General features: G+C 39.1%; 1 protein-coding gene across 8 annotated transcripts in view; it reads left to right on the top strand.

Moving 5' to 3' along the window:
- The first annotated feature begins 388 nt into the window (after nt 1-388).
- The window catches only part of FIG4 (FIG4 phosphoinositide 5-phosphatase), a 130505-nt gene continuing 103212 nt past the window's right edge, over nt 389-27681 (top strand). For 2 of the 8 annotated variants that reach the window (XM_042986965.1, XM_042986970.1), the window contains exons 1-5: nt 391-685; nt 18074-18172; nt 18826-18876; nt 19403-19526; nt 27523-27679. In XM_042986965.1, the coding sequence (XP_042842899.1) occupies nt 620-685; nt 18074-18172; nt 18826-18876; nt 19403-19526; nt 27523-27679 (497 nt within the window). In that variant the 5' untranslated portion in view covers nt 391-619. Of the gene's footprint in view, nt 686-13494; nt 13787-16130; nt 16213-18073; nt 18173-18825; nt 18877-19402; nt 19527-26388; nt 26459-27522; nt 27680-27681 lie in introns of those variants that run through there. The other 6 variants (XM_042986968.1, XM_042986967.1, XM_042986969.1 and 3 more) reach the window with 6 other exon arrangements.

Genomic DNA, 27681 nt, shown 5'->3' on the forward strand with positions numbered 1-27681 from the left:
ACACAGCTTTCAGACAGCATGGATTTTGTTGACTCTCCTAAGAGTTAATACAGATAAAGAGACGCAAGGGGAAAAACACCGGCACACAGCGAAGGGCTAGCAGATATATTTCCAGGAAAATAAAGGCAGAGGTAGGCAGAAAAAAAGAGACCAACTTCGAATGGATCTATCTACAACTCAGAGAACCGATTCAAAAGAAGCAATCCAGTCGCAAACCCTACTCCTTTTCCAAAGAGGACTAGATGAAGCGCGAGCCCAGACTAACCTGTCCACTTTTTCTCCGCCCACTTTTTCTCCCGCCCGCACCAAACATGGCGCCCTTCGCTTCCTCCCTAAACAACGCGCAGGTTCTACGCGACCTCTCTATGGTATATCCTCCAGCTCCGCCCCCGACGTGCCTGGGGCGGGACTTGCCCGGAGGTGGGGATCCGGGATCCGGAAACACCTGAGCTATTCCCGGTCTTGTTTGTTTAGTGCACAAGGGGCGTTTTTTCCGTCTGGATCTGATGTCCAGGGTGTGAGGTGTCTTCTCTCCCGGGCTCCTGGAGCAGTCTGGAGGTTGCCGCACTCTGGGCCGCGGCCTGGTGCCCTGTCGTGAGGGCCCCCATTTCTTCCGACCATGCCCGCGGCCGCTGCCCCCATCATAAGCTCCGTCCAGAAGCTGGTTCTGTACGAGACCAGAGCTGTGAGTTCCCTGCGCAGCGGGGCGCGGCGGGGCGCGGCGGGGCGCGCGAGAGAGGACGGCGACAGCATCTTCCTCCCTAAGTCCCTAATCCCAGCCTTGGGCATGTGTCTGAGGGGGCTTCGCCTTGTTATCGCACCCAGGGCACTGCTGCTTTTGCCTTTACATGTTTCCATTTAAAAGCCACAGTTGAAATACACTGGAAACAGGTGCTTGTGGGTGTATCTCAGAAACTGTTCATAAAGTTCTGAACGAGTATGGATTCTTTCCAACTTTCAGAGTCTGTTAGTTCTGTAGTTCGCTACTTACAGTACAGGCAAGGGTATGAAAAAATATTTTTGACCTTTGAATGAGTAATTTGTGTGTTTTCCGATTCCATGGCATACCAATTACTATACTGTTAATTACGTACGCTTTTATTGCTAAAATATTTGGTTCTCTTTATTTGAAAGGAAAGGAAAACTTGTTTTGCTTAAAGACTGGTTTGTTTGGGTAACATTATTTTGCTTTTTCACTTGACTTTTTTGCACTTTTTGTTTCATTACTTCAAATGGCCGTGTAAATAGTTACTATAGGATAAGATCAGTTTTTGTGGTTAGATTACTGGGTCCCTAAGATTTACAGAATAGTGTTTATAGGAGCACATTGTCATTTGTGTGGTTGGAAAATAAAGTACAACTTTTTGAATTGGGGTAACAGTAATGTTAGCGTCTGTGTTTAAAATTACACTTGTAGTAATAAGATTGCTTTATGCTGGAAGCCTGCCTGTATGCTGTAGAGTGTTTCATAGGGCACATTCAATGGAACCTGGGTTGTCTTCCATTGATAAAGTAGGTACTTAACAGTTTCTCGATTATAATCTGGTTCTAATATCAGGTCTGCCTCAGGTCACAATTAATGGAGAAGTATTGTTGAACCTAAGTTAATTTTGTTGTCAACTTCATTTGATTAGATCCACGCCAGAAGAGGAAATTATCAAATATCTGTAGCTATCTTGAGTTGTTCTCTGAGGAGAGTCATACAGAAGTATCATTTTGACATTGAAACAAAACCTTCTGCTTTCTGTACAATGTGCTGGTTAATGTCCCTGGTTAGAAACATAAATACTACACTCAAAACACAGAAACTTCAGCCCATTAATCAGCTGAGCATTCATTAGGACTGTCTGAGATGTTAGTATTCTTTTCAAAGCATAACTCAGGGCTCTTCTGCTCACAAACCTTCAGTAGCTCCCATTCTGAGGAGAGTAAACACTTTATCCTTTAGTTTGGCATTGAAAACTATATGTGATTTGTCATCAGCCTGTATGATTTTATGTCTAATTTAATATCAATTCAACAAATATTTATTGAGGATTAACGCTGTGCCTTTATGTGCCTTATTCTGCGGTAAATCCGTATTGCTTTCAGTTCCTTATACCTACCTAGTGTCTTTTCTGCAGCTCTTTCCTAGTAAAGTCCCACCCCTTCTTGTCCTGTCATAACCTGTTGGTCCTCACAGCACACATGGTGGTACAGTGCCTTGTAAACAGTAGACTTCCATTAGATACACTTGAGAGTGTCTAATGGAAAGAGATACGTATTCCAGAACTTGGTTGTGACCCCACTCAGTCATCTAAGCAATGCAAACTAACTCCAGCCAGCTTAGAGATAAAAAGCGAGTTTATCAGAAGGATGCTGGAGGAGCCACTGCTTGGAATCACTGGAAAAGGCTAACTCTTCAGCTTCTGGAAAGGCAGGAATAGGAGAGCAGTATTAGAGAAGCCACTCAGGGTGTTGCTGAGGACATACCATAGGCATTAGGAGAAGTAACATGATTGACTCAGCTATGATTGGGAATCTGCCCCTTGGTGGGCAAATCATCGTGGCCAGGATGGGGTCTGGCAGTAATGACTTTTGTTTTCAGGAATGGTTGGGCCAAGGCAACCACCCTGAGAAATGTCTGCTGAATTTAATTTTTGAATCTCAGTTTCCTCAGCAGTAAAGTATGTGATTCTTCTTTTTTATATTTGGATTTAAAGATTTAAGCAGAGGGGCACCTGGGTGGCTCAGTCGGTTAAGCAGCCGACTTAGGCTCAGGTCATGATCTCGTGGTCCGTGAGTTCGAGCCCCGCGTCAGGCTCTGTGCCGACAGCTCAGAGCCTGGAGCCTGTTTCAGATTCTGTCACTCCCTCTCTCTGACCCTCCCCCATTCATGCTCAGTCTCTCTCTGTCTCAAAAATAAATAAAACGTTAAAAATTTTTTTTTAAAAAATAAAAAAAATAAAGATTTAAGCAGAAAGATTTATTTCAGTAATAAGTTCAAAGTTTAAGGGACATAAATAACTCAGAAAAAAAGCATAAAATTGTCGGTAAGTAAAGAGGTCCTAGGAAGTAAAAGGAAAAAAAACCCAACTGTAGCAGGTTGTGTTAATGAGAATAATAGAGCTAATGCTTATGGAACACTTCTATGCCAGCCACTGGTCACAAAGCACTCCACATATATTTTGTTATTTAATCCTAATAAAACCTCTAAGAAGTAAATCTTGTTACTACTACTATTACTACTATTGTTCAGTGAAGAAAAGAATGAGGCAGAGAAGATCAGTAGTGCTACTGAGAGTGTGGTCTGACAATTGGTGCCCAGCATAGATAGTTTGTAACTGGACTGGGACGGATTACATATAGAAACAGAGAGTCAGTGATTAGAAACTTTTATAGCTATTTGACAAAGTAATTGTATATCTGATGAATCAGTTAATTTAGAACATGGGTTTGTGGTTTGTGTGTCTTTGGGTTTGTGTTTTTTTGTTTGTTTTTTTAGCTTGTTACGGAAAATTTGAGCAAATACAAAATAAACAGAATAGTAAACTCCCACATATCCACACCACATATCCACACCCACATATCCATCACCAGCTCCTGAATTACCTTTATTAGCTATAACTTGTTCCACTCCCCACCTACCACTTACTGTTTTATAAGGTTCTTTTTTTTAATTTAAATAAGTTGGAATGCGCAAATCTAAACAATAGAATTTGATTGTTATTATTTTTTTAATTTAAATTCAAGTTAGTTACATATATTATAGTATTGGTTTCAGGATTAGAATTTGGTGATTCATCACGTACATATAACACCCAGTGCCCATCCCAACAAGTGCCCTCCTTAATGCCCATTGCCTATTTGGCCCACCCCCCACCTACCTCCCCTCTAGTTTGTTCTCTGTATTTAAGAGTCTCTTATGTTTTGCATTCCTTTTTGTTTTTATCTTATTTTATTTTTCCTTCCCTTCCCCTATCTATGTTCTTCTGTTTTGTTACTTAAATTCCACATACGAGTGAAATCATATGGTATCAGTTTTTTTCTGACTTATTTCACTTAGCATCATATACTCTAGCTCCATCCATGTTGTTGCAAATGGCAAGATTTCATTTTTTTTGATCACCAAATAATATTCCATTGTATATGTGCATGCCTGTGTGTGTGTGTGTGTGTGTGTGTGTGTGTGTGTGTGTGTATACACCACATCTTTATCCATTCATCAGTTGATGGACATCTGGGCTCTTTCCATAATTTGGCTATTGTTGATAGTACTGCTGTAAATATTGGGGTGCATGTGCCCCTTTGAATCCGCATTTTTGTATCTTTTAGATAAATACCTAGTAGTACAAATGCTAGGTAGTAGGGTAGTTCTATTTTTAATTTTTTGAGGTACCTCCATATTTTTTTTTGAGAGTGGTTACACTGGTTTGCGTTCCCAGTCAAGAGTTCAAAAGTGTTCCCCTTTCTCTGCATCCTTGCCAACATCTGTTGTTTCCAGAGTTGTTAATTTTAGCCATTTTCACAGGTGTGAAGTGATATCTCATTGTGGTTTTGATTTGTATTTCCTTGATAAGTGGTGTTGAGCATCTTTTCATGTGTCTGTTAGCCATCTGGATGTCTTCTTTGGAAAAGTGTCTATTCATGTCTTCTGCCCATTTCTTCACTGGATTATTTGTTTTTTTGGGTGTTGAGTTTGACAAGTTTTTTATAGATTTTGGATAGTTACCCTTTATCCAATAGTTCATTTGTATATATCTTCTTCCATTTCATTGGTTGCCTTTTAGTTTCGTTGATTGTTTCCTTTGCTGTGCGGAAGCTTGTTATCTTTTTAAAAACTTTTTTTAAATGTTTTATTTTTGAGAGAGAGAGACAAGAGTGTGAGTGGAGAAAGGGCAAAGTGAGGGAGACACAGAATCTGAAGCAGGCTCTAGGAGGTCAGCACAGAGCCTGATGTGGGGCTCGAACCCATGAACCGCGACATCATGACCTGAGCCAAAGTCGGGTATTTAACCAAATGAGACACCCAGGTACTCCCAGAAGCTTGTTATCTTTATGAGATCCCAAGAGTTCATTTTTGCTTTTGATTTCCTTGCCTCTGGAGACATGTCTAGTAAGAAGTTGCTGTGGCCGAGGTCAAAGAGGTTGCTGCCTGTTTTCTTCTCCTCTAGGATTTTGATGGTTCCCTGTCTTAGATTTAGGTCTTTAATCCATTTTGAGTTTATTTTTGTGTGTGGTGTAAGAAAGTGGTCCAGTTTCATTCTTCTGCATGTTGCTGTCCAAGTTTTCCCAGCACCATTTGCTGAAGAGACTGTCTTTTTTCCACTGGATATTCTTTCCTAAGATTAGTTGGCCGTACATTTGTGGGTCCACTTCTGGGTTCTCTGTTCTGTTTCATTGATCTGAGTGTCTGTTCTTGTCCCAGTACCATACTGTCTTGATGATTACAGCTTTGTAGTATAGCTTGAAGTCTGGGATTGTGATGCTTCCTGCTTTGGTTTTCTTTTTCAAGATCGCTTTGGCTATTCAGGGTCTTTTCTGTTTCCATACAAATTTTAGGATTATTTGCTTTAGCTCTGTGAAGAATGCTGGTGTTATTTTGATAAGGATTGCATTGAATGTGTAGATTCCTTTGGGTAGTATAGACATTTTAACAATATTTGTTCTTTCAGTACATGAGCATGGAATGTTTTTCTATTTCTTTGTGTCTTCTTCAATTTCTTTCATAAGTGTTCTATAATGTTCAGCATATGGATCTTTTACCTCTTTGATTAGGTTTATTCCTAGGTATCTTATGGTTTTTCTTGTACAATTGTAAATGGGATCGATTCCTTGATTTGTCTTTCTGCTGCTTCATTATTGGTGTATAGAAATGCATCCAATTTCTATGTGTTGTTTTTATATCCTGCGACTTTGCTAAATTCATGTATCAGCTCTAGCAGTTTTTGGTGGAGTCTTTCAGGTTTTCTACGTAGAGTATCATGTCATCTGCAAAGAATGAAAAATGAAAAAGAATGAAAGAATAAAAGTCAAACTTTTATTTTGTATTTTATTTCTTTTTGTTGTCTGATTGTTGAAGCTAGGACCTCCAGTAGTATGTTGAAAACAGTAGTTAGAGTGGACATCCCTGTTGTGTTCCTGACCTTTGGGGGGAAACTCTCAGTTTTTCATAATTGAGGATGGTATTACCTTTGAGTCATTCATATATGGTAAGCTGTAGAATTTATAGATCAATTTATAGACCAATATGGGGAGAACTGAATCTTAGTAATATTGAATCTTTTTCTGAAATTGGAAGTTATTTATTATTTTTAATTGAAATATTATCATAAAATTACTTATATAAAATGAAGATTTATTAATATTTGAATTATTAAGATATTTCATATTTGTATAATTCAAATATATAAAATGAAACTCCACACCCATGTCCTGCTACAAGAAGATTTTCTTCTTTTCATTTTTGCTTTATAGAGCACTTTGTTTTATAAAGAAATTTAATAAGCAAGCAAACAAACTAACAAGATTAAGCCAAAAACCTCTATTGTAATAGTAATAATAATGGAGAAAATAGGAGCAAAGAAAGAAAAACAGAGCATAGTAAACCTTGCTCTGGAAAAATAAAAATAAAGCTACCTTTAGGTGATGATATTCTGGAAGAACACTCAACCATGTGTACAGAGACCATTTTCTTTCAGTCAGTTTAGAACACATGGACTTTGCTTTACAGATTAAAATTAAAAAAAATTTTTTTTTAATGTTCTTATTTATTTTTGAGAGAGAGAGCGCGCGCGCGCGCGCGTGCGCACGCGCGTGGGGGAGGGGCAGAGAAAGAGAGGGAGACACAGAAGCCGAAGCAGGCTCCAGGCTCTGAGCTGTCAGCGCAGAGCCCGATGTGGGGCTCGAACTCACAAACTGTGAGATCATGACCTGAGCTGAAGTCGGACGCTTAACCGACTCAGCCACCCAGGTGCCCCTACAGATTAAATTTTTAAAATGTTTGTAATTGGGACTGTCTAAAATTATACATTGCAGGATCGTGTAATATTGAATCTTTTAATCCATGGTATATCTCTCCATTTATTAGGGGTTTATTTTCTCTTAGCAATATGTGATAGTTTTCAGTGTTGAAATTTTATGTCTTTAAAAAAAACCTATTCCTGAGTATCTTATGAGTTTTGATACTATTGCAAATGGAATTTTAAATTTGATTTAATAATTGCTTGTTACTAGCATACAGAAATTGAGTTGATTTTTGTACATTGACCTTATATTCTGAAACCTTGCTAAAGTCACCATGTGGAGAAGTTGGAGCTAGTGTGTTGAATTAAGAATAATGCAGACTGTGACCGGCTGAATTGAGGGGCACAGGCCACTCACATGGGGTTGGCAGATAGCTCCCTCAGCATCAAACTTTTACTTTGGGGAAGTGAAACCCACAGGGTCGATTGAAGGCACAGTTTCAGTACACCCACAGAAAGGAAGTAGGGCTACAACTCTTAGAAATGGCAGAGGTGGGAGTGTTGGGGGAGAGGAGGGAATGATCTGGGGGGAAAGCAGTCCTCTGTCCTAGGCACTGTGAGCAGGAGATAGAGAGCAGGGTAGCAAATACCTATGACTGAACAGGTGATAGGAGCAGAGGTCATTAACTTTTTGTGGGCTTAACTCTAAGTGGCTATTTTAAAAAGGTATCATAGGAAGAGCAAAGTGGGAAATTATGGTAGCAATCCTAAACTCAGGTCCTTATCTAAATGTTTAGACTTGGTGTGAACAGGGTTATCATACTGTCAAATACCTAGTCCTCAACACAAAATAGTCATTTTTCTCATCACACTCATTAGTTCTAGTAGCTTTTTTTTTGGGGGGGGGTCCATTTCCTTAGCGTTATGCATTAATAATCATATAATTTAGGAAGGGGAACTACTTCCTTCCCAATCTGGTTGCCTTTTATTTATTTATTTTTTTCTTGCCTTCTGGTGCTGACTAGGATCTCTAGTACGAAGTTGAATAGAAGTGGCAAGAACAGACATTTTTCTTGTTTTGTTCCTGATCTTATGGGGAAAGCAGTCTCAGTATTAAGTGTGATGTTAGCTATAGGTTTTCAGAGATGCCCTTTATCAGAATGAAAATGATTGTTTTCTTTTTTTAAAAAATGTTTATTTATTTTGAGAGAGAGAGAGTGAGAGAGCACGAGCAGGGGAGGGACAGAGAGAGAGAGAGAGAGAGAGAGAGAAAGAGAGAATCCCAAGCAGTCCCTGCACTGTCAGTGCAGATCCCGACACAGGGCTCAATTTTATGAACCTGTGAGATCGTGAACAGAACCAAAATCAAAAGTCAGATGCTTAACCAACTGAGACACCCATGCGCCCCAGAAAGATTCTTTTCTATTCCTAGTTTGCTGACAGTTTTTTAAAAAATCATAAATAGATATTGAATTTTGTTGCATGTTTTTTTCTGCATCTGCATATGACATTTACTTGTTTAGTATGGTGGATTACATTAATTCATTTACAGAGGTTAAAAGAACCATGAATTTTGGAGGTATACCACACTCCATCATGCTGTATTATTGCTTTCACATATTGCCAGATTCTATTTACAAATATTTTGCTAGGGATTTTTACCTTTATGTTCAGGATATTAGTCTATCATTCTTTAACATCTTTGTCTGATTTGGGCATTAGGGTAACTTGGTCTCATAAATGAATGAGAAGTGCTCCTTCTTTTATTTTCTGAAGGTGGTTGTATAAGATTAGTGTTATTTCTTTGCTTAAATGTTCGTTAGAATTTACTTCTGAAAGCATTTGGGCTTGGGGTTGTTTTGTGGGACAAATTTTGATAATCGATTTCTATAGTAAATAATAGGGCTATGCAGGTTTTCAGTAGGTCTTGAATCACACTTGATCAATTGTAGTTTTCAAGAAATTTGTCCATTTCATCTTAGTCGTTGAATTTATTGGCATTGAGTTGTTCATATTTTCTCATTAAACTTTTGATTTCTGGAGGATTTGTAGTAAAACTCTCACTTTTCTTTCCTGACATTGGTATTTTGTGTTCTTTCTCATTATTTATTGATCCATTTTGCTAGGCATTTATCAAATATAGTACACTTTTTAGAGAACCCACTTTTGATTTGGTTAATTTTCTCTATTGTTGTTTTTTATTTAATCAGTTTCTCTTCTTAGGCTTATTATTTTCTTCCTCTTAATGGATTTTGGATTAATCAGTTAACCTTTTTCTAGATTTATGAAGTAGGAATTTAGACCATTGACATATTTTTTCTTTTCTAATAGAAAGCACTTAAAACTGTAAATGTAAATAGAAAGAGTCAAAAGACTATGAAGAAAGTATTAGTAGCCTGAACAACAAATAATACTGCTTATTATTTTATGTCTGAAAAATAAAACACCCAACAAAAAAGGACAAGGACACAAATAGGTAATCTGACAAAAAAGAAGTATGAATATAAAAAGATACATAACTTGCTAATAACTAAGGCAATAAAATGAAAATAGATTGCCATTTTTCACCTATCCAAGTGGCAAAGATTGGAAAGATTGACCAAAGTCCTTGTTGGCAAGGTGTATGAGTCAGAATAAGTGCATTCTTTTTTTTTTTTTAAATGTTTTATTTATTTTTGAGACAGAGACAGAGTGTGAGCAGGGGAGGCGCAGAGAGAGAGAGAGCAAGACACAGAATCTGAAGCAGGCTCCAGGCTCTGAGCTGTCAGCATAGAGCCCGATGCGGGGCTTGAACTCACAAACCGCGAGATCATGACCTGAGCCAAAGTCAGATGCTTAACTGACTGAGCCACCCAGATGCCCCAGTGCGTTCTTAATTTGGTTGGTGGGAGTGTATTAATTGGTTATGAAAGAATTAGGGGAACAAAAGAACAAAGGAGACAGTGGACAAGATGAGCTGCCTCTTGTCCTGAGCCTTCATTTAGAAGGATAATTGGGCAGGATTGCTCCTGAGGTGACATTCAGCCTGTCATTGTTACTTGTGTTTGGAGGTGGATTTTGAGGACTCTGGAGGAGAAAGGGGGGTGGGTTGGTAGATAGCATGCCGGAGGTGCAGTTCTGGCCTTGTGAAGGGTTGGCTTCCTCCCAAACTTACCTGTTCTCTCTGGTGCCCAGTGCCTTCACGCTGCCCTTTGGCTCCTGTGATGATGCCATGGCCCTTGTCTGTCCTGTGACCCCGGCCTACAGGTAAACTGCGGTCAGATCCAGCCTTACTGCTCATATGGCCCAGTGCAATTGGAGTTGCCCACAGAAGATTTAGCAACCTGAAGTTATGCTGGATGAAACTGCAGTTTACATTAGATGATTTCCAATTTATAGCCCTTACTTAATATATAATGCGGTAGGGGTCTTACCATTGCAGTAAGTGATCAAAGAAATTAATACATAGTGGTTGAGTTTAAAATTGGTAGCTGAACAGAACTCTGGGGGATTTTTGTGTCTGCATGAGTAGGGGTGAGGATAATCTTTACTCTTGCTAGCTCAAAATTGTTAATATGTATGTATGTGTGTGTGTGTATTTATTTAATTCCTACCTTGTTCCAAAAGGACTTAAGGAAGCTTGTCCTTCCTTTCTACCCTGTCATACAAAATAGAATAATATGAGTAAGAACCACATCATGAAGAATGCAGCTTAATTAGCCTTGATGGTAGCCTTGGTTTGTGTAATGAGGGAATGGGAGAGAACAGTGTAAGATGTGGTTGACCAAGGGATTGGAGCACGGAAGCAAATGATATAAAATGGGAGAGAGAAGCATAGTGATTACAGCAGATTTAGAAGGCGGGTTGAAGATGACCAAGTTTCCACTTCTTTCTATTGGGGATTTGAAGCTGCACCATCAGTAAAGCCCTGAAGCTGTAAAGAGTGAACTTGGAGACATCCCTTTTTGACTATTAGAGGCTTATTTCTTTCGAGCTGCATTACTGATTTTGGGATTGCTGGAATAGGTGAAGAGGCAGGCCTGCAATACTGTTGGATTGTGAGAAGTAACTTCATGGTGATCTTTAAAAATACCTTTATTCTGAAAGTTCAAGTGAAGTTTAACATTAATTGAAGCTGTCAGGCAACCTAAAATTTCTTCTCTTTGAAGAAAGCTGATTTTCTTCTCTCAGAGGAAAAGTGAGTGATTAATTAGCCTGTCATTATAAAAGGAGATAATAATGTTAGTAGATACTGAATTTCCTGTTAAATGGATTACCTATTGTGTTCCATTTGCAGTTCATGTATATATTTTAGAAACACATTCATCTTCATACCAAGTCACCACGGTTACAGCCACATAATGAAATTTTCAGCTTTTTCTTGCACAGCGATGCTTAACTTTTGGAAGACTATCTGAATGGGCACTGAAATGTAGCTTTGTTGGAGTATCTTACTTCTCTACCCCGATTCCTGCTGACCCCACTCCCCCAACATGTCTACAAACACACAAACGTTTTCCCCAGCAGTGTTGAGTCCTGTGTGCCTGCGTGTACGTGTGTGTTCAGGCTGATGCAGTCCAGGCATCAGTCTAGCTGATGCAGGCCTGATGTATGGAAATCCTGTACACTTCAGTTACTGCCCTCTGTCCTTCCCTGTTGTTTTGGGCATTTCATTTACCTCGTTTTTCACCGTTTGAACTTCAGGCTGCCAATATTTTCCTTCTAAGGACTCATGGTGAATTTAACCCCAACTTTCCCAGATAGGTAAACCTCTCAGTGCATTCATACACAGTAGGGAGGGAAGGAGGTGGGTGTTCTTATGGGTTTCATCTTCTTAAAACTGTGGCTCACATCTGGACTAATTGCTCCCAAGGCCTGCAGCACTGCTGCTCTCCTGGGATCTCCCCTTACATCATCCTGTAGCCTCTCTTGTGATGATTTCCTTATTTTCCCAGATCCAGCGTCTTCCTCTTTAGTGATTTACGCCCTCGTTTTAGTGGTGCACCTCTGCTATTTGCTTCGTGACAAAGGGTTCACAGACAGTAACTTTTTTGAGCGCGTGCATTCTGAGATGTCCATATTCCATTCTCACATTTGATTGACAGATTTAATGTCAAAATAAAGATTGAAATGAATTTTCCCTTAGAATTTCGAAGACGACATGTTTCTGTCTTCTCTTGTTGCTCTTGAGAATTTCTGATGTTAACTCTGTTCTTGAACTTTGGTTTGAAGCCTGCTTTTTTTTTTTTTTTTTTCCTCTTTGGAAGCTTGAGCTGTGTTTTACTTCAATTTTCTGAAATTTTACATTCCTACCTCCAGAGATAAGACATGCCACAAATTTCCACACCTTTTGGAGGTTCTGTAGTATAAATTGGATTGTTTCTTGACTTCCCCAACGCCAGTTTAGGATTCAGCTTTCTTGGGCATGCTTTTCAGGTTCAAATGATTTGTCGTTGTTGCTATCTCCACTCTTCCCTTTGCCCTTGGGCTTATGTGTAAGGAAATGAACATAAAAAACTTTACTACGGTTTTAGTAAGGTGTTTGGGAAGAACAGAGGTGTTCACTCTTCCATCTTTACCCAGAAGACCATTCATCTGCTCTTCAAACAACTCCGTTGTGGATTTTGCCCCCACCACTGTATCACTGAGACTGCACACAGAATGGTCACTCACAAGATCCTGTTGTCAGAGCCCCCGGGCACCTCTGTGCCCTCATCTTACTTGACCTCTCAGCAGCATTTGATGTGGATGTGACTGCCCCCTCATTTTCTAACTGATCTCCTTTGCTTTGATGACTCCATGCTGTCCTGGGGTTTCCCAAAACACTGACCCTTTTTTTTTTTGTCTTCTAAACTGATTCCTTATTTATATCTGGCCTTTAAAAATAATTTTATTTAGAGTGCTTCAGGCTAGTTTTTTTGTGCTCTGTTTCTATCTTCATTCTTCCTACGAGGCTTAATCCAGTCACGTGACTTTAAATGCCATGTATGTGCTGCTGACACACACTGAGATCTCTCCTCTGAGCTCCAGACTCAGAAGTTCCCATTTGATCTCTTTGGGCATGTTGTAAACAGAACTCTTGGTTTCCCCTCAAACCTGCTTCCCTGCAGCCGTCCCCACATCAGTAAGTGGCACCACCATGCCCAGACAAAAGTAATTGGATTGATTATTCTCCTTAAAAAAATTGGTGTAAACTAACCCTTTATCCAGTAGTCATTTGCTAAGTGAAATAAGTCAGTCAGAGAAAGACATATGTTTTCACTCATATGTGGATCTTGAGAAACTTAACAGAAGACCATAGGGGAATGGAAGGGGGAAAAAACAGTTACAAACACAGAGGGAGAGAGGCAAACCACAGGAGACTCAAATACAGAGAACAAACAGGGTTGATGGGAGGGTGGGGGAGAGGAGAAAACGGGTGATGGGCATTGAGGAGGGCACTTACTGGGATGAGCACTGGGTGTTGAATGTAAGTGATGAACCACGGGAATCTACCCCCAAGACCAAGAGCACACTTTACACATTGTATGTTAGCCAATTTGACAGTAAATTATATTTAAAAAAAAAAAAAAAAAATGTGTGGAAGTGGACAGGCAACTGCCCACCAGAGGGCAGTACAGGCAAGTGGTTCTGTCCACAGCAGGCCAACCAAGAGCTGTTGTTTCCTCTCCCACCTAACTGGCTCCACATGAGGTCGCTTTTCTCTGCACAAAATATTTTTAGGCTTATTAGACCACTTTAGAAGAGAGAATGTGGATAGTTATACTCCTTCCTGTTTCTTTTTCCCCTTTCAGGTCTGTTTGTAAATTCTGGGATTTTAGCTATTGGGTCCTCTGCTTCATGGAGTTTTTGGAAGAGCCTGGGTATGAGAAGTACAGATTTGCCCTCCCATGTTTGTACTCTATCAGCCAACAAGGCATAACACCTCCTAGCACTCAGGAATTACAACTGTCTTTTTATGACAAACTGCCAAATCATTGTCCTACTGCAGTTACTCTATAAATGTCCTAGGATCTATTAAAATTCTAGGAATTTCACCCAAGGATTTTACCTCTCTTAAAGCTGTGATGTGCTTCTTTACTGAGAGAATGACTTACCCAAAGAAGACGGGTTCGCATAAACCTTGTAGAAAGTTACCCAGAAAATTACATGATTCATCTGGGGTAGGGGGTGGTTTTTCACCTAGCATTTATTCAATGCCTGTGGAACCAGATTGTGCTACCAGACTAGAAACAAGAACCACAGAGGTCAGGGAGTTAGCCCAAGTCTCCTGAGGTGCTTATAATTAGGTGAAGGGGCAGACATGTCCAAAGCAAATTTAGATAAGGCCTTCAACAGTAAGTGCTATAGATACAAAGGAAAGTGCTTTGGGAGGAGGCAGGTGGTGAGAAAGGATTGTTTCAGGTGGAGATCATAGGTATCACTCATCCTGTCATGGCTCAGTACATGGAGTCCTTTTGTGAGGTCCTTCAAGCCCAAATTCAGCATCAGGTCACCAGCCTCTGGATCGCTTGCTCTGACCCTCCCCAGATGGCTGAAGTGCCCTTCCTATGTTGCCATCATCCAGTTCACCCTTCTCTTACGGCACGCTGTCCACTGTTGTTAATTTGCGTGCTACTCTCCTGAGGACAAAGACCGATTACTAATAGACTTGTGCATTCTCCCATTCTGGCTCCATTCTGGTCCTGCATGTGATTTTCTTTTTCTAGAGTACTCTCTTTTTTCCGTCTGTTTCTACATGCAATCTCTTTCTAAATGCAGTGGCATAGACTCACTGACATCTTAAAAAGTAAAGGAGAGAAAAAGAACTAACTGTTACTGAGTGCCTTGTGTTGAATACTCTTTACTATGTTAGGTATTTTATGAGCATTTTCTCACTCAACCTTGTTCCTCTAATGCACCAAGCTCTTCCCTTTTCAGGTCTTTGCACTTGGTATTTCCTCTCATGGGGACTTTCTCAAGTGCTCAAGAAGGTATCTTCCTTTTCTGTTAACAAACATGTAGAGTTTACAAACCATCCTTCTGAAGTTAATTTTTCAGATTGGTTATCCACCCCTCCTCTCAGAGGTGGGTAGGGTCTCAGAGACAGGAATTAGCTGAGGCTAGGCTGAGAACCTGCCATCTCCTCCCTCTCATTGTCTCTGCCCTTCTGGCTGCTCCCCCAGTACATCAAGTCCTGGTCACTGGCTGTCTCAAGTCAGTTTACTAATATTTACCAAAATTGCTCTATTTCTACTTCATTATAAGTGGTAGTGTCATTCAGACTGTACCTCTCCTCGGAGCTAAGGGATTCCATTTTTTGGCTAGCTTTCCTCTTAAGATTGGGCAACCAATCATCTTTTAAAAAAATTTTTTTTAACATTTATTCATTTTTGAGAGACAGAGACCGAGCATGAGTGGGGGAGGGGCAGAGAGAGAGAGGGAGACACAAAATCGGAAGCAGGCTCTAGGCTCTGAGCTGTCTGCACAGAGCCCCATGCGGGGCTTGAACTCATGGATGGCGAGATCATGACCTGAGCTGAAGTCAGACGTTCAACCAACTGAGCCATCCAGGCACCCCTAACCAATCATCTTTTAACTGAATTCGTGTTTAATAATTACAGGTACCATGCTCCCCCCTTCCTCCTGTCTGGCAGCAGCAGGGATGGTGCAGGGGCTGGGGCAGGAGCCCCCAGAACTAGTCCTATTTTAACGTACAGTTTTGTTCTATATAACCTGGAAGTCTAGATCCAACCTTATAAATGGATTTATATTTAATAACAAAAACTACACCTATTTTTGCCAATCTAGTGTTAAAACAGTATAACCAAGTGCTCATCTTCTGATACACACTAAAGTCTTACTTTAAAAAATCTTACCCATCCTTTAAGGCTTAATTCAAGTCCTGACCCCTCTGACATTTTCTGCACTTGTAATAAGTACCCTGCATTAATCTTCCCTGCTCTGAACTCCCATGGTCTTCATACTTCAGTTTGGCCATTAATCTAGAGGATCTTATTTGTTATTTAGTCGTTTTGTGTATCTGTTTCTTTTTTTATTTTTTATTTTTTTTTAACGTTTATTTATTTTTGAGACAGAGAGAGAGAGAGAGCATGAATGGGGGAGGGTCAGAGAGAGGGAGACACAGAATCCGAAACAGGCTCCAGGCTCTGAGCTGTCAGCACAGAGCCCGACGCAGGGCTTGAACTCACGGACTGCGAGATCATGACCTGAGCCGAAGTCAGCCACCCAACCGACTGAGCCACCCAGGCACCCCTGTGTATCTGTTTCTTAACTGACCAATGAAATGGTAAGATGTCAGTTGATCGTAGCAGTATTCCCTTGATTTTTGCTATGTTGACAAAGGCACCACTTTTAAAGGATATTTTTAGAGCAAGATTTTTTTTTTTTATAAATTTTTTTTTAAACGTTTATTTTATTTTTGAGACAGAGAGAGACAGAGCATGAATGGGGGAGGGTCAGAGAGAGGGAGACACAGAATCCGAAACAGGCTCCGGGCTCTGAGCTGTCAGCACAGGGGCCCGATGCGGGGCTCGAACTCACGGACCGCGAGATCGTGACCTGAGCCGAAGTCGGCGCTCAACCGACTGAGCCACCCAGGCGCCCCATAGCAAGATTTTTTTTAATATAAAATTTATTGTCAAATTGGTTTCCATACAACACCCAGTGCTCATCCCAAAAGGTGCCCTCCTCAATACCCATCACCCACCCCCCCATCAACCCTCAGTTTGTTCTCAGTATTTAAGAGTCTCTTATGGTTTGCCTCCTTCCCTCTCTGTAACTTTTTTCCCCCCTTCCCTCCCCCATGGTCTTCTGTTAAGTTTCTCAGGATCCACATAAGAGTGAAAACATATGGTATCTGTCTTTCTCTGTATGGCTTATTTCACTTAGCATCACACTCTCCACTTCCATCCACGTTGCTACAAAAGGCCATATTTCATTCTTTCTCATTGCCACGTAGTACTCCATTGTGTATATAAACCACAATTCCTTTATCCATTCATCAATGTTCATTATCCATCAATGTTCATTGATGGACATTTAGGCTCTTTCCATAATTTGGCTGTTGTTGAAAGTGCTGCTATAAACATTGGGGTACAAGTGCCCCTATGCATCAGTACTCCTGTATCCCTTGGGTAAATTCCTAGCAGTGTAGAGCAAGATATTTTTAAATGACATATTTTTCCTAATGCATTTTACTTTCTTAAATTCAACTTAAAAATTACTCACCTTGTTTAAGTTTTCTTAAAAGCATTTTTCATTAGGGGTGCCTGGGTGGCCCAGCTAGTTGAGCGTCCAGCTTCGACTCAGGTCATAATCTCAAGGTTTGTGAGTTCGAGCCCCGCGTCAGGCCCTGTGCTGACAGCTCAGTGCCTGGAGCCTGCTTCAGGTCTGTGTCTCCTCTTCTCTCCCCTTCCCGACTTGTGCTCTGTGTCTGTCTGTCTCTCTCTCTCAAAAATAAATAATAATAATAAAATTTAAAAAAGTATTTTTATCTTTAAGATTATTTTTTTACATTATCAATTAATTTTATTCTGAATGTTTATTTAAGAAGACTAAAGTGTTTAGGTATAATGCACCAAAGAAGTATTTCAGAAAAAAAAGAATATTTATTATTTCCTCCTGTAGCCTCAAAAAGCCATTTAGGAAACTACACTCTTTTAAATCTTTTATAGGACTTTGGGATTTTTATAGTTGCTATATTAAAGTCATTTTCGGTGTTGTACAGAAAATTTGTAAAGATTTATTTGATAAAATTTCAATATTTTCATAGCTATAATTGTCTAAACATTACTAATTGTGTGTTGAGCTTTCTAATTCTTACTATAGAGCTGCTTCTTCCTGGCAAAGTTTAAACATCAGTCTCTAAATCAGTTAGGTTAATCTCTATATAATATGATTAAATTAATCTGACCTGGTTACCACATACATTTAAGATACCAGACTAATGTTTATCATGACATCACTAAGAATATTTCAATTTTAAAATTGAACTTTTAGAATCTGCCAGTTATATTTAACAGAAATATTTCTTTTCTAAAGTAACGTGACGTTATTACAGTATTTAATTTCAAAAACCAAAGTAGTTATAAAATGTGTATAAGGCAAAGCACATTCAAAAACTAATGACATTTCTTTGTCATTTATAGAGATACTTTCTAGTTGGGAGCAATCATGCAGAAACAAAATATCATGTTTTGAAGATTGATAGAACAGAACCGAAAGATTTGGTCATAATTGATGATAGGGTAAGTATCTTGCAAACCTGAATACAAACAGAAACTTTTGTACCTGTTGTTTAAAGGATATGAAAGAGCCTCACAGCTCTTAGTGATGTATATATATTTTTTTCCTTTTTAAATCAGGCATCTGAAAATTACAATTATTTCTTATGGTTGGCTGGAATTTAAATCTCTAATCTGGTTTCTAGAAATTATTGGTGTTAAAAAGTATGCCGGAATTGCGCTTTGATACATTTTGATTTGTTTCACCAAGCAAACTCTTTGGATAAGATAATGAGTATATTTTCTTTTAGAAGTGACATTTTAAGGATTTAATGTAACTCTTAATATTGCATCTACCGAAGAGATTATTTATTACTATGCTTTGATATGAAGCTACTTCATATTAAGTCTGGGCTGCAGACTTTTATTCTATTAAAAATCACCTCTAGGTGATGTTCTGATGCATGAGAGAAATGTTAAGCTGTTCTTTTCCAGATGTTATATTATCTAGAGCAGGAATACAGACTTCATTCAGGTGGCACAAAAACGTGAGACTGTTAGTCAAAAGTGAAATACAGTGTGGTGATATTGAACAGTTCATTGTAACTCTTTCAAATGAAAGAACCTAACTCCCTTTGTATTGAAGTTCTGTCTGTGAACATTTTGAATCCATGTAGATTGCCGGCTTCTCAAATATGTTGGTAGCTACAGTTTGGAACCCATTTTCAGTAAGTTCTTTGTAAATCTATTTTCTGTGTTATAATAATTTTAGATAGATTGTATATTGTGATTTCCTGCATTCGTGGATATGGTTGTTCTTCACTCTCCTATTCTGGGAGTTTTTATTAATATACTGTATCGATTCTTGGTTTTACTTAGAGATAGAAGCGGTTGATCAGAGATTCCTTTGAGAATCTAAGAAAAGCTATGGGCCTTATAAAAATAAAAGTATATTTGTGCAATTAAACCTTTGCACACAGTCTTAAGGCGTTCATAGATTTCTTGAAATTTGTCTTGTGGAGCCTTTAAGTGTATGGTTTAGAAGATAAAGTTTTGACACGTTTTTGGTAAAGCAGCATGTGATCCAATAACTACCTGTAATTGCTAATATTAAAGAATTTGTTGGCTTTTAAAAATTATAGCTTAGTTGTGCACTATTATATGCTTCTCTATGAAATAGCTAGTGATTCTTATAGGCAATACATCATCTTAAGAATAAGTACAATCTTACAGATTGAATTTGTTTATTTTTAGCATGTATATACTCAGCAAGAAGTGAGAGAACTTCTTGGCCGCTTGGATCTAGGAAATAGAACAAAGATGGGACAGAAAGGATCCTCTGGGTTATTTCGAGCTGTTTCAGCTTTTGGTGTTGTAGGTAAGAAATGTATCTCTTTCTTACTACTTTTTTTTTTTTTCCTCTACGTAGACTACTAAAAGATAGTTTTATGTAGTTATGTAATTATAACCCATAATCTGTGGCTTTGGTTGTTTCAATTTCATTATCTATCAATCAGATATCAAATAGCCTACAGTATCTGCTAAGTGCTGTTCAATTTCATATAGGATAAGCATAAATATAGAAATGGTTTGGGCCTTTAAGAAGTCTGTTGTCGGGCATGTTGAGGAATGAAAAAGTAAAAAAAAAAAAAAAGAAAAAGAAAAAGAAAAAAATTAGCTTGGGTTATAAACATCTGCCCTGCCATTCATCAGCTGGAAAAACAGATACTGGTAAAACTGGTTTAAATTAACAGGGATTTCTGGGGCACCTCGGTGGCTCAGTCGGTTGAGTGACTGACTTCGGCTCAGGTCATGATCTCATGGTTCATGAGTTCAAGCCCCGAGTCAGGCTTGCTGTCAGCACAGAGCCTGCATCCTTCCCCCAAATTCAGTCATAACCCCTTTACTTCATTTATTCACAAACAAATGTAGATATACTTTTGGCTTTTATGGATTCTGCTGTCTAGCTTTGGGACAGTAGTGAGATGCCCCACAGTTCTGATGTGTACATCATCCCTTATTGCAATGAGTCAGTACACCTGTCTTTGCCATACTATGGATTTGTCTCTGGGAGTCTTAGGCTGACTACACTAGGATGAGGGACAAAATCTAATACGTGCAAGACAAGTCCACTATTGTGGTTAAGAGCCAAGCTGTGTAGTGAAAAGTTACATGGGGGTGGAGATTATGTAAGAGATAGATGACTTGGACCAGGAATGGCCAGGAAAGATTTCCTGGGGAAAATGAGACTCCAGCTGGACCTTGAAGGAGGAACGAGATTTGGATGGATGTGGGGAAGAGGGGGAAAGAACCCCAGTAGGGACGATGGCAGGGGCACAGGCTTGAAGATATCCCTGGGTCCTGGAATGTTGGCACGTAGTTGGGTGAGGCCAGACTGCATGGGACCTTGGAAGCCAGGCAGAGGACAATTGTATGGGATTGCTTCTCTGATGGCAGTGCCTTGTTTTGAGTCTGCATTTTTTTTTTAAACATTTAACAACTTTATTTTTGTGCTCTTTAAACCAGCTGGACTGTATGCAATGTTAACTGAGTGATTAGTATCTATAGATGTTAACAAAATTAATATGGACTTAACTGTGCTGTGTAGTTTCAAATGCTTATGTTTTTCTGACTAGCACTTTCTATTTTGGGACACTATTTGTTGAAACTTTGATTATATTCTGCCATATTTGAAGTTTTTCTCCATGTGCTCTCATAGCTCTTCATATGTAATCCCTTCAAGTCCATTTTGTGTCTAAGTGGCTGTCAGGGAAGGTCAAGAGTGGTAGGTGTGTTTAGTTTCTTCTTTGGACTGGCCCCTTTTTTACACCTTCTGCTCAGTCTTGACAAGTATGTTGAAGTTACATGTTTAACAGATAAATGTTTATGGATGTTTGCACGTCTGTGTATGTCAAGTGAGTTCATGTGTTTAATTAAATTCCATGAATGCCGTAAGTGTTAAATTCCACTTTAAGTGTCACATATATATTTTTTAATTAATTTATTTATTTTGAGAGAGAGAGCAAGTGGGATGGGGCAGAGACAGAGAATCCCGATCAGTCTCCACACTGTCAGCGCAGAGCCTGATGTGGGGCTTGACCTCATGAACTGTGATATCATGATTTGAGCTGAAATCAAGAGTTGGACACTTAACTGACACTTAACCCACCCAGGTGCCCCAGTGTTGCATATATTTTATTTTATTTTATTTTTATTTTTTTATTAAAAAAAATTTTTTTTGACATTTATTCATTTTTGAGAGACAGAGGAGAGACAAAGTGCAAGCAAGGATGGGGCAGAGAGAAAGAGAGACAGACACACACAGAATCCCAAGCAGGCTCCAGGCTCAGAGCTGTCAGCACAGAGTCCTATGCGGTGCTTGAACTCATGAACCATGAGATCATGACCTGAGCCGAAGCCGGTTGCTTAGCGACTGAGCCACCCAGGTGCCCCATGTATATTTTAAATTAAAGGCAAAAAAAAAACAAAAAAACAAAAAAACAAAAAACCCTGGAAATACAATGTGTCTTAAATATAGTAGGTTTTAATTTCAGTATTAGTTACTTAATAGGTTAAACTTATTCCTTTCAATGCTGATACTTATACTTTTTTAAAACGAAAATTTCCTAAGGTGAATGTAATGTTGAATGCCTCATTAGCCAGGGTTTATTATCCAAAATTGAACCTTCCTCGATGATTAAGAGTAACGAAGTGAAGATCAGTTATTGAACTGTTTAAAAATAGCTACCCTTGGGTATTCTGGAGTTGAATTGGGCAGCTTGCCTTTACATTAAATGGTCTCTAGACCATTATACTGTTTTGTTTTTATGGTTCTTTAGTCATCCTTCATTGTTCTTGGCATATTTGCTTTTAGCAGTATTCCTTGCCTCGTTTTATTTTATTTATTTTTTCCTTGCCTCGTTTTAAAATGAGTTATCTATTGATAACTAAACTTATGAAACCAGAGCTTGATTTTTATCAATTGATAACCAGGTTTGTAACCAGATAATTTATTTTATACACAAGTATTAGGAAACTTTGGGTGAAGGCTGAAGGTGTCTTCTTGTCTCTCATAGAGGTGACATCCGTAGGTGTTGCGGTAGCTGTTTCTCTTGCGGTTAGAGACCTCTTAAGATTGAGACTATCCTTGGATAATGAAGTCACTGACAGACTGACCTACCAGTAAAGTGACACAATAATGTACTAAGTAAAGATGTATTGGTTTTATGGAAATATATTTTATGTATTCTTGTTCGACCATGTCAGTGAAGCTTAGGATCACTGAAAGAGTAAATAGAGAGTTAATGGAAATCTATGATTTGTCTCGTAAGTCCTGTCTTAGAAACCGTGAGGGATACTGAAACAGTGAAACGCAAAGTGCCTATCTTTGAAAAATATATAGTCTGGTTGTCAAAATAATACATACGAGAAGTGACTAGCATGGTTGTCTTCTGTTCTGTGACCAAAATATTTTCTTAGTTAACTTTTTCAGCATGTGTAATTTGTGAATAGTATTTTGCTGGAATGTTTTTAGACTGTTATCACGGTTAATTTAGTTCATCATCTGTAAGAATCTAGAGCAGTGATTCTCAGTTGTCTGCAGTAATGGACCAGATTGTTTCTACAGAAATGTCACCGACCAACACATGATCCTACTGTGCATAACTAGTCTGCAGCTTGGAGCACATGTGACTCATCACACAAGTTCAGTAAGACCCAAACTAGTCTATGCCCTATTCAAGGCAAGTTCATTGATGACACACTTGGATGTTGTAGCAATCTCAAATTGCTCTAAAGTTTCTAAATCCTTACTTTTTCCACTTGTTTTCTTGTCTTTTCATGGGCATGGTACTCACGAAAAGCTTATGGATCGTCGCTGGTCCCTAGATACGAGTCAATCTAGTCATATGTCTACCTTATACATTTCTGACCCACTCCATTGTTATTTGATAGCCAGCAGGAGGTTTGGGCAACCACTGACTGGGATCACTCCCATTTGAGAGCATTCCTCCCAAAGTTGTTTTATTTGATCTTGGGGCACATGGATGGAGTTGGTGGCTGGTTACCTATAGTCTTTACTAGGCTTAGCTCTGTGACATCCCAGGCCCTTTTGCTACATAGCTTCAGGTCAATGTCCTTTTTCTGCCTGTTAGAGGATACTGTTCTAAGTTTCTAGCATATTGAAGGGGAGTAGTAGAATAAGTATCATTGTAGACTAAGACACAGTTGTTATTTAAAGCAGCACGCTTAGAAATGGATTTCAGGGTGACTTGGGCTCAGGTCATGATCTCACAGTTTGTGAGCGCGAGCCATGCTGACAGCTCAGAGTCCGGAGCCTGGTTCAGTTTCTGTGTGTCCCTCTCTCTCTGCCCTCCTCTCTCTCTCTCTCTCTCTCTCTCTCTCTCTCTCAAAAATGCATTTAAAAAATTAAAAAAAAAAGAAAGAAATGGATTGCAGATCCATGATAATAATGAAGATAACAGCAACATAGTGTGAGCCTCAGACCAGTAAGGGACCAGTAGATTTGGTGTTAGAGCATCACTTTGGTTCTAGAGGGCTCCGTTGTGCCTAGATCCTATGTACCTTATGGAGGTTTTTCATGCTTCTCTGCCAGAGTGCTGTTCTCCCTAAAGGCTTTTAAGATAATGACTAGCTGGCATGGTGGTGACCCCTGAAGTGGGATACTGCATTCTTCTCTGTTGGTGGGCTGGTGGGGTCCTCTCCAGCCACCAGAACTCCCACTGCATCCTTTTATACTGTCCTTTTCTGTATACTTTGCTCGGTGTCCATTTCAAATGAAAATGCCTTCTCTATGGGGAGAGAGAGAAATCACTTTTGCAAGATGACTGTCATCATGGCTTCTGAGAAGTGCTCAGTGAAATTGGTCTGGGGTCATAAGTACACAGAATGAAGATGAAAAAACTTGTTCTGCTTTTGGTGTGTTAAAGTGGTGAATAGGCTAACTCCTGGCAGATGTCTGTGCCTTTCTGAAGTCTTTTAATTGTTGGCTGTATTTGATAGGAACTTTTTTAAAATGAGAGTGACATTTCCAGTTGGTAGTAAAAAGGAAGAAGGAAAAAATTTCATTTATAATAAACCGAAGGCATTTGTGCTGGTAGAAGAGTCTCTTTTGTGCAATATATTTACTTCCCTGTATTCAGATTATGAAGAGAAAGGTAGAATGGTATAAATAGTCTTGAGCTAAAAAAACATAAAATTAAAATTCAGTTGGAGTATAGATTGAGAATATTAGAGATTTTTTTTAAATAAAAAGTAAATATATAGCAAGAATAAAAGGAAAACTCATTCATTTTGGAAATACTTGTTATTTAAACCCTTGAGTGTTTTTTTTTCTGCTTCCAAGGGCTTTTATGAGTTTTATCCTTGTAAAAGGATAGCTTCTTTTTTACTTGCTTTTAATGAGATTGTCATCAGCTCTTTTCCTCCCTATTCCTGCGTCCTTCAGCTTTAGTCAGGGAATTTTTTGTCAGTCTCTAAGGCAAAGAAAGGAGTAAATGAACATTTTTTTTAGAAGCACTTTGCACTTTGTGGATCTCTAAAATATAAGTATGCTTCACTCTTTAAATGGTGTTTTTTCCTCAGTAGCTTTTTCTCTTGTGTATTTTAGCTCACTTATGTTAATATAGTCAATTCCTAGTTTCCTTTTTTTGTCAGCTGAGAATAACAAGACACAGACATTAGGTATTTGTCAATTCTAGAACAAAAAATTCATAGTATCAAATCCTAGCTCAGACGTTACAGAATATAACACTCTGAGAGAGAGAGAGAGAGATAGTGCAGGTGTGTGTGAGAACATGCACATGTACACATGAGAAAGTTTTGAAAGATAATTATGCTAGATATAAGATTCTTGGTTGACAGTTTTTTCTTTCTTTCAGTACTTTGAATATATTATCCTACAGCCTTGTGCCCTCCATCGTTTCTGATAGGAAGTCAGCTGTATGATAGTATCTGACTCTTGCTACCAGTGAGCTGGGGTGAGGGCAATGGGGACCCAGTATTCTTGACCAGTCATGCTGGGGTAGAGTCTCTACAAGTAGGAGCTGGGGAGAAGAAGGAATTCCCCAATCTCAGCAGAGCTTACCTGGGAATAGAGCTCCTATAACACAGAGCTGGAGGGGAAGAGACATTCTGGTGGCCTGCACCTTCTGAGCAGAAACCTTGGCCTTAGACTGAGAACTAGGGAGAGAGGGAAAACACTATCCTCTTGGTTACACCTGCCCAGAGTTGATATCCAGTCACACCAGACTGGGAGAGAGGTGTGAAAGGGAAGTAGGTTATGGTTCAGATGTCACACACTTGCTGTTCTTACCAAGGTTTAGTAGATTTTCTTGAATAAATATTTCTCCATTTGTTATATGCCATTAGAACAATTTCCAGAAACTTTAAGTTTTGTTTTGTTTTTATAAATTTTACCAGTTTTGTTTGTTTCACTGGAGAGAGGGTCTGCTGGTCTCCTCATTTTGCCATTTTGGAAATGACCCTTCCCCCCAAAGGGAGTTAGTTTTCACTCCCAAAGCAAAAGTTCTGGGAGCCAAAAAAAATTTAATCAAGACTATAGAATAAGTAGGGTGTTGCTAAGAACTTAGTGCTACTAAGCATAACACATATGGTCTTTAATCACCCATGTACAACATGTGCACTTCAATGATTTGGCAGAAAATATAGTTTTATAATGCTCCAACTTTCAAGCTTAACTATCACAGGTGATACCTGTGGAAGATTGCATGAAGGATATGCAATTTACTGGATATATTGTTTGCTGAAACCCTCCACTTTTTTTGGGATCTGGCTCCACCTCTCCCTGTCCCATTGAAGTCACCTCATTATTGTATAAATGGCTTCCAATGCGGTGTTACTCTCTTCCTTGGCAACCATTGATTGGTCCAGGGCTGGGCACCCAATCCAAGTTGGGCCAGTCCACGTCCTTTCCTAGGAATTCTGGAATTGAACTTGATAAAAAAAAGTTGTTTTTTCCAGTAAAGCTTTTGGGGGTAAAACTTAGAGCTGTTAGCAGCTGTGTTTCCCACCACGTTTCCAGAGAGGTGGAGGGGGCTGGTCTGTGGAGGAGGCTAGTCTATATAGAGAGAGAAGAATGGAGCACATGTTCAGATCTTGACACTAGGTGTTTTTCGGAGGCCCAATCATATTGTTGCCCATTGGTGCCTTGGATCACCTTAGTACCCTTAATATAAATTTCTTTTTTTAAAGGTGGCTCCAGTTGGGTTTTGCTACTAGTAATCAAGAATCTATGAAGTTTATTCTTCCTTTTGAGCAACATGTCCCAAAGTATGTTCCTCAGAACTTATCCTTTGGTTAATTTATTTTTATTTTTATTTGTTTATTTATTTAAAAAATAAATGTTTATTCATTTTTGACAGAGAGAAAGATTGTGAGTGGGGGTCAGGGAGGGGAAAGAGAGAGGGGGACAGACGATCCAAAGCGGGCTCTTCACTGACAGCAGCAAGCCTGATGAGGGGCTCGAACTCATGAACTGTGAGATCATGACCTGAGCTGAAGTTGGATGCTCAAGTGACTGAGCCACCCAGGTGCCCTGGTTAATTTCTTTTTAAAAAAGAGGATGAGGTTCTTAATCTTTATCCCCCATCGAGATTCACAGGTGCATGTTAGCACAGTACTGTAAGTTTCTGAAAACTTACTTGGTTTTCTGTTGCTTTTATGTACTTTTTACTAGTATATATATTGACTTAGTTTGCATATGTTTATAAATATGACATAAAAGTTACAGTCTTAGCCATTTTCAAGTGTACAGTATAATAATGTTAACTATACATACCTTGTTGTGCAACAGATCTCTAGGACTTTTCATCTTGTGAAATGAAACTCTATACCTATTAAATAACCAACTCCCCTTAATCTTATGTATATTTTTGCTTAAAGCACATCAATCCTATTTGGAATGAGACTAAATACAAAAGAATGACTGAGATAAAATGGTTTAGAGTAGTATTTTTTAAGTGAGATATATGTCAGTATGGAGATTAATTATAATACCACTGAAAATTTGTATGGCTGTGAATCAGAAATAAAGTAGGAAATGTGTCAGAAAACTTCTGCCTTTTAAATATATATCTAGGGTGCCTGGGTGGCTCAGTCGGTTAAGCAGCTGACTTCAGCTCAGGTCATGATCTCACGGTCCATGAGTTCGAGCCCCGCATCGGGCTCTGTGCTGACAGCTCAGAGCCTGGAGCCTGTTTCAGATTCTGTGTCTCCCTCTCTCTAACCCTCCCCCATTCATGCTCTGCCTCTCTCTGTCTCAAAAATAAATAAATGTTAAATATATATCTAAAAGCATTACTAAGTGTAGGAAACTTTTTCTTTTTGTTGCATAGGTTTTGTGAGGTTTCTAGAAGGCTATTATATTGTGTTAATAACTAAAAGGAGGAAGATGGCAGATATTGGAGGTCATGCAATATATAAGGTTGAAGATACAAATATGATCTATATACCCAACGATTCTGTACGAATTACTCATCCTGATGAAGCCCGGT

The sequence above is a fragment of the Panthera tigris genome, chromosome B2 (genome assembly GCF_018350195.1).
Source record: "Panthera tigris isolate Pti1 chromosome B2, P.tigris_Pti1_mat1.1, whole genome shotgun sequence".
In the NCBI taxonomy this organism is placed as follows: Eukaryota; Metazoa; Chordata; class Mammalia; order Carnivora; family Felidae; genus Panthera; species Panthera tigris.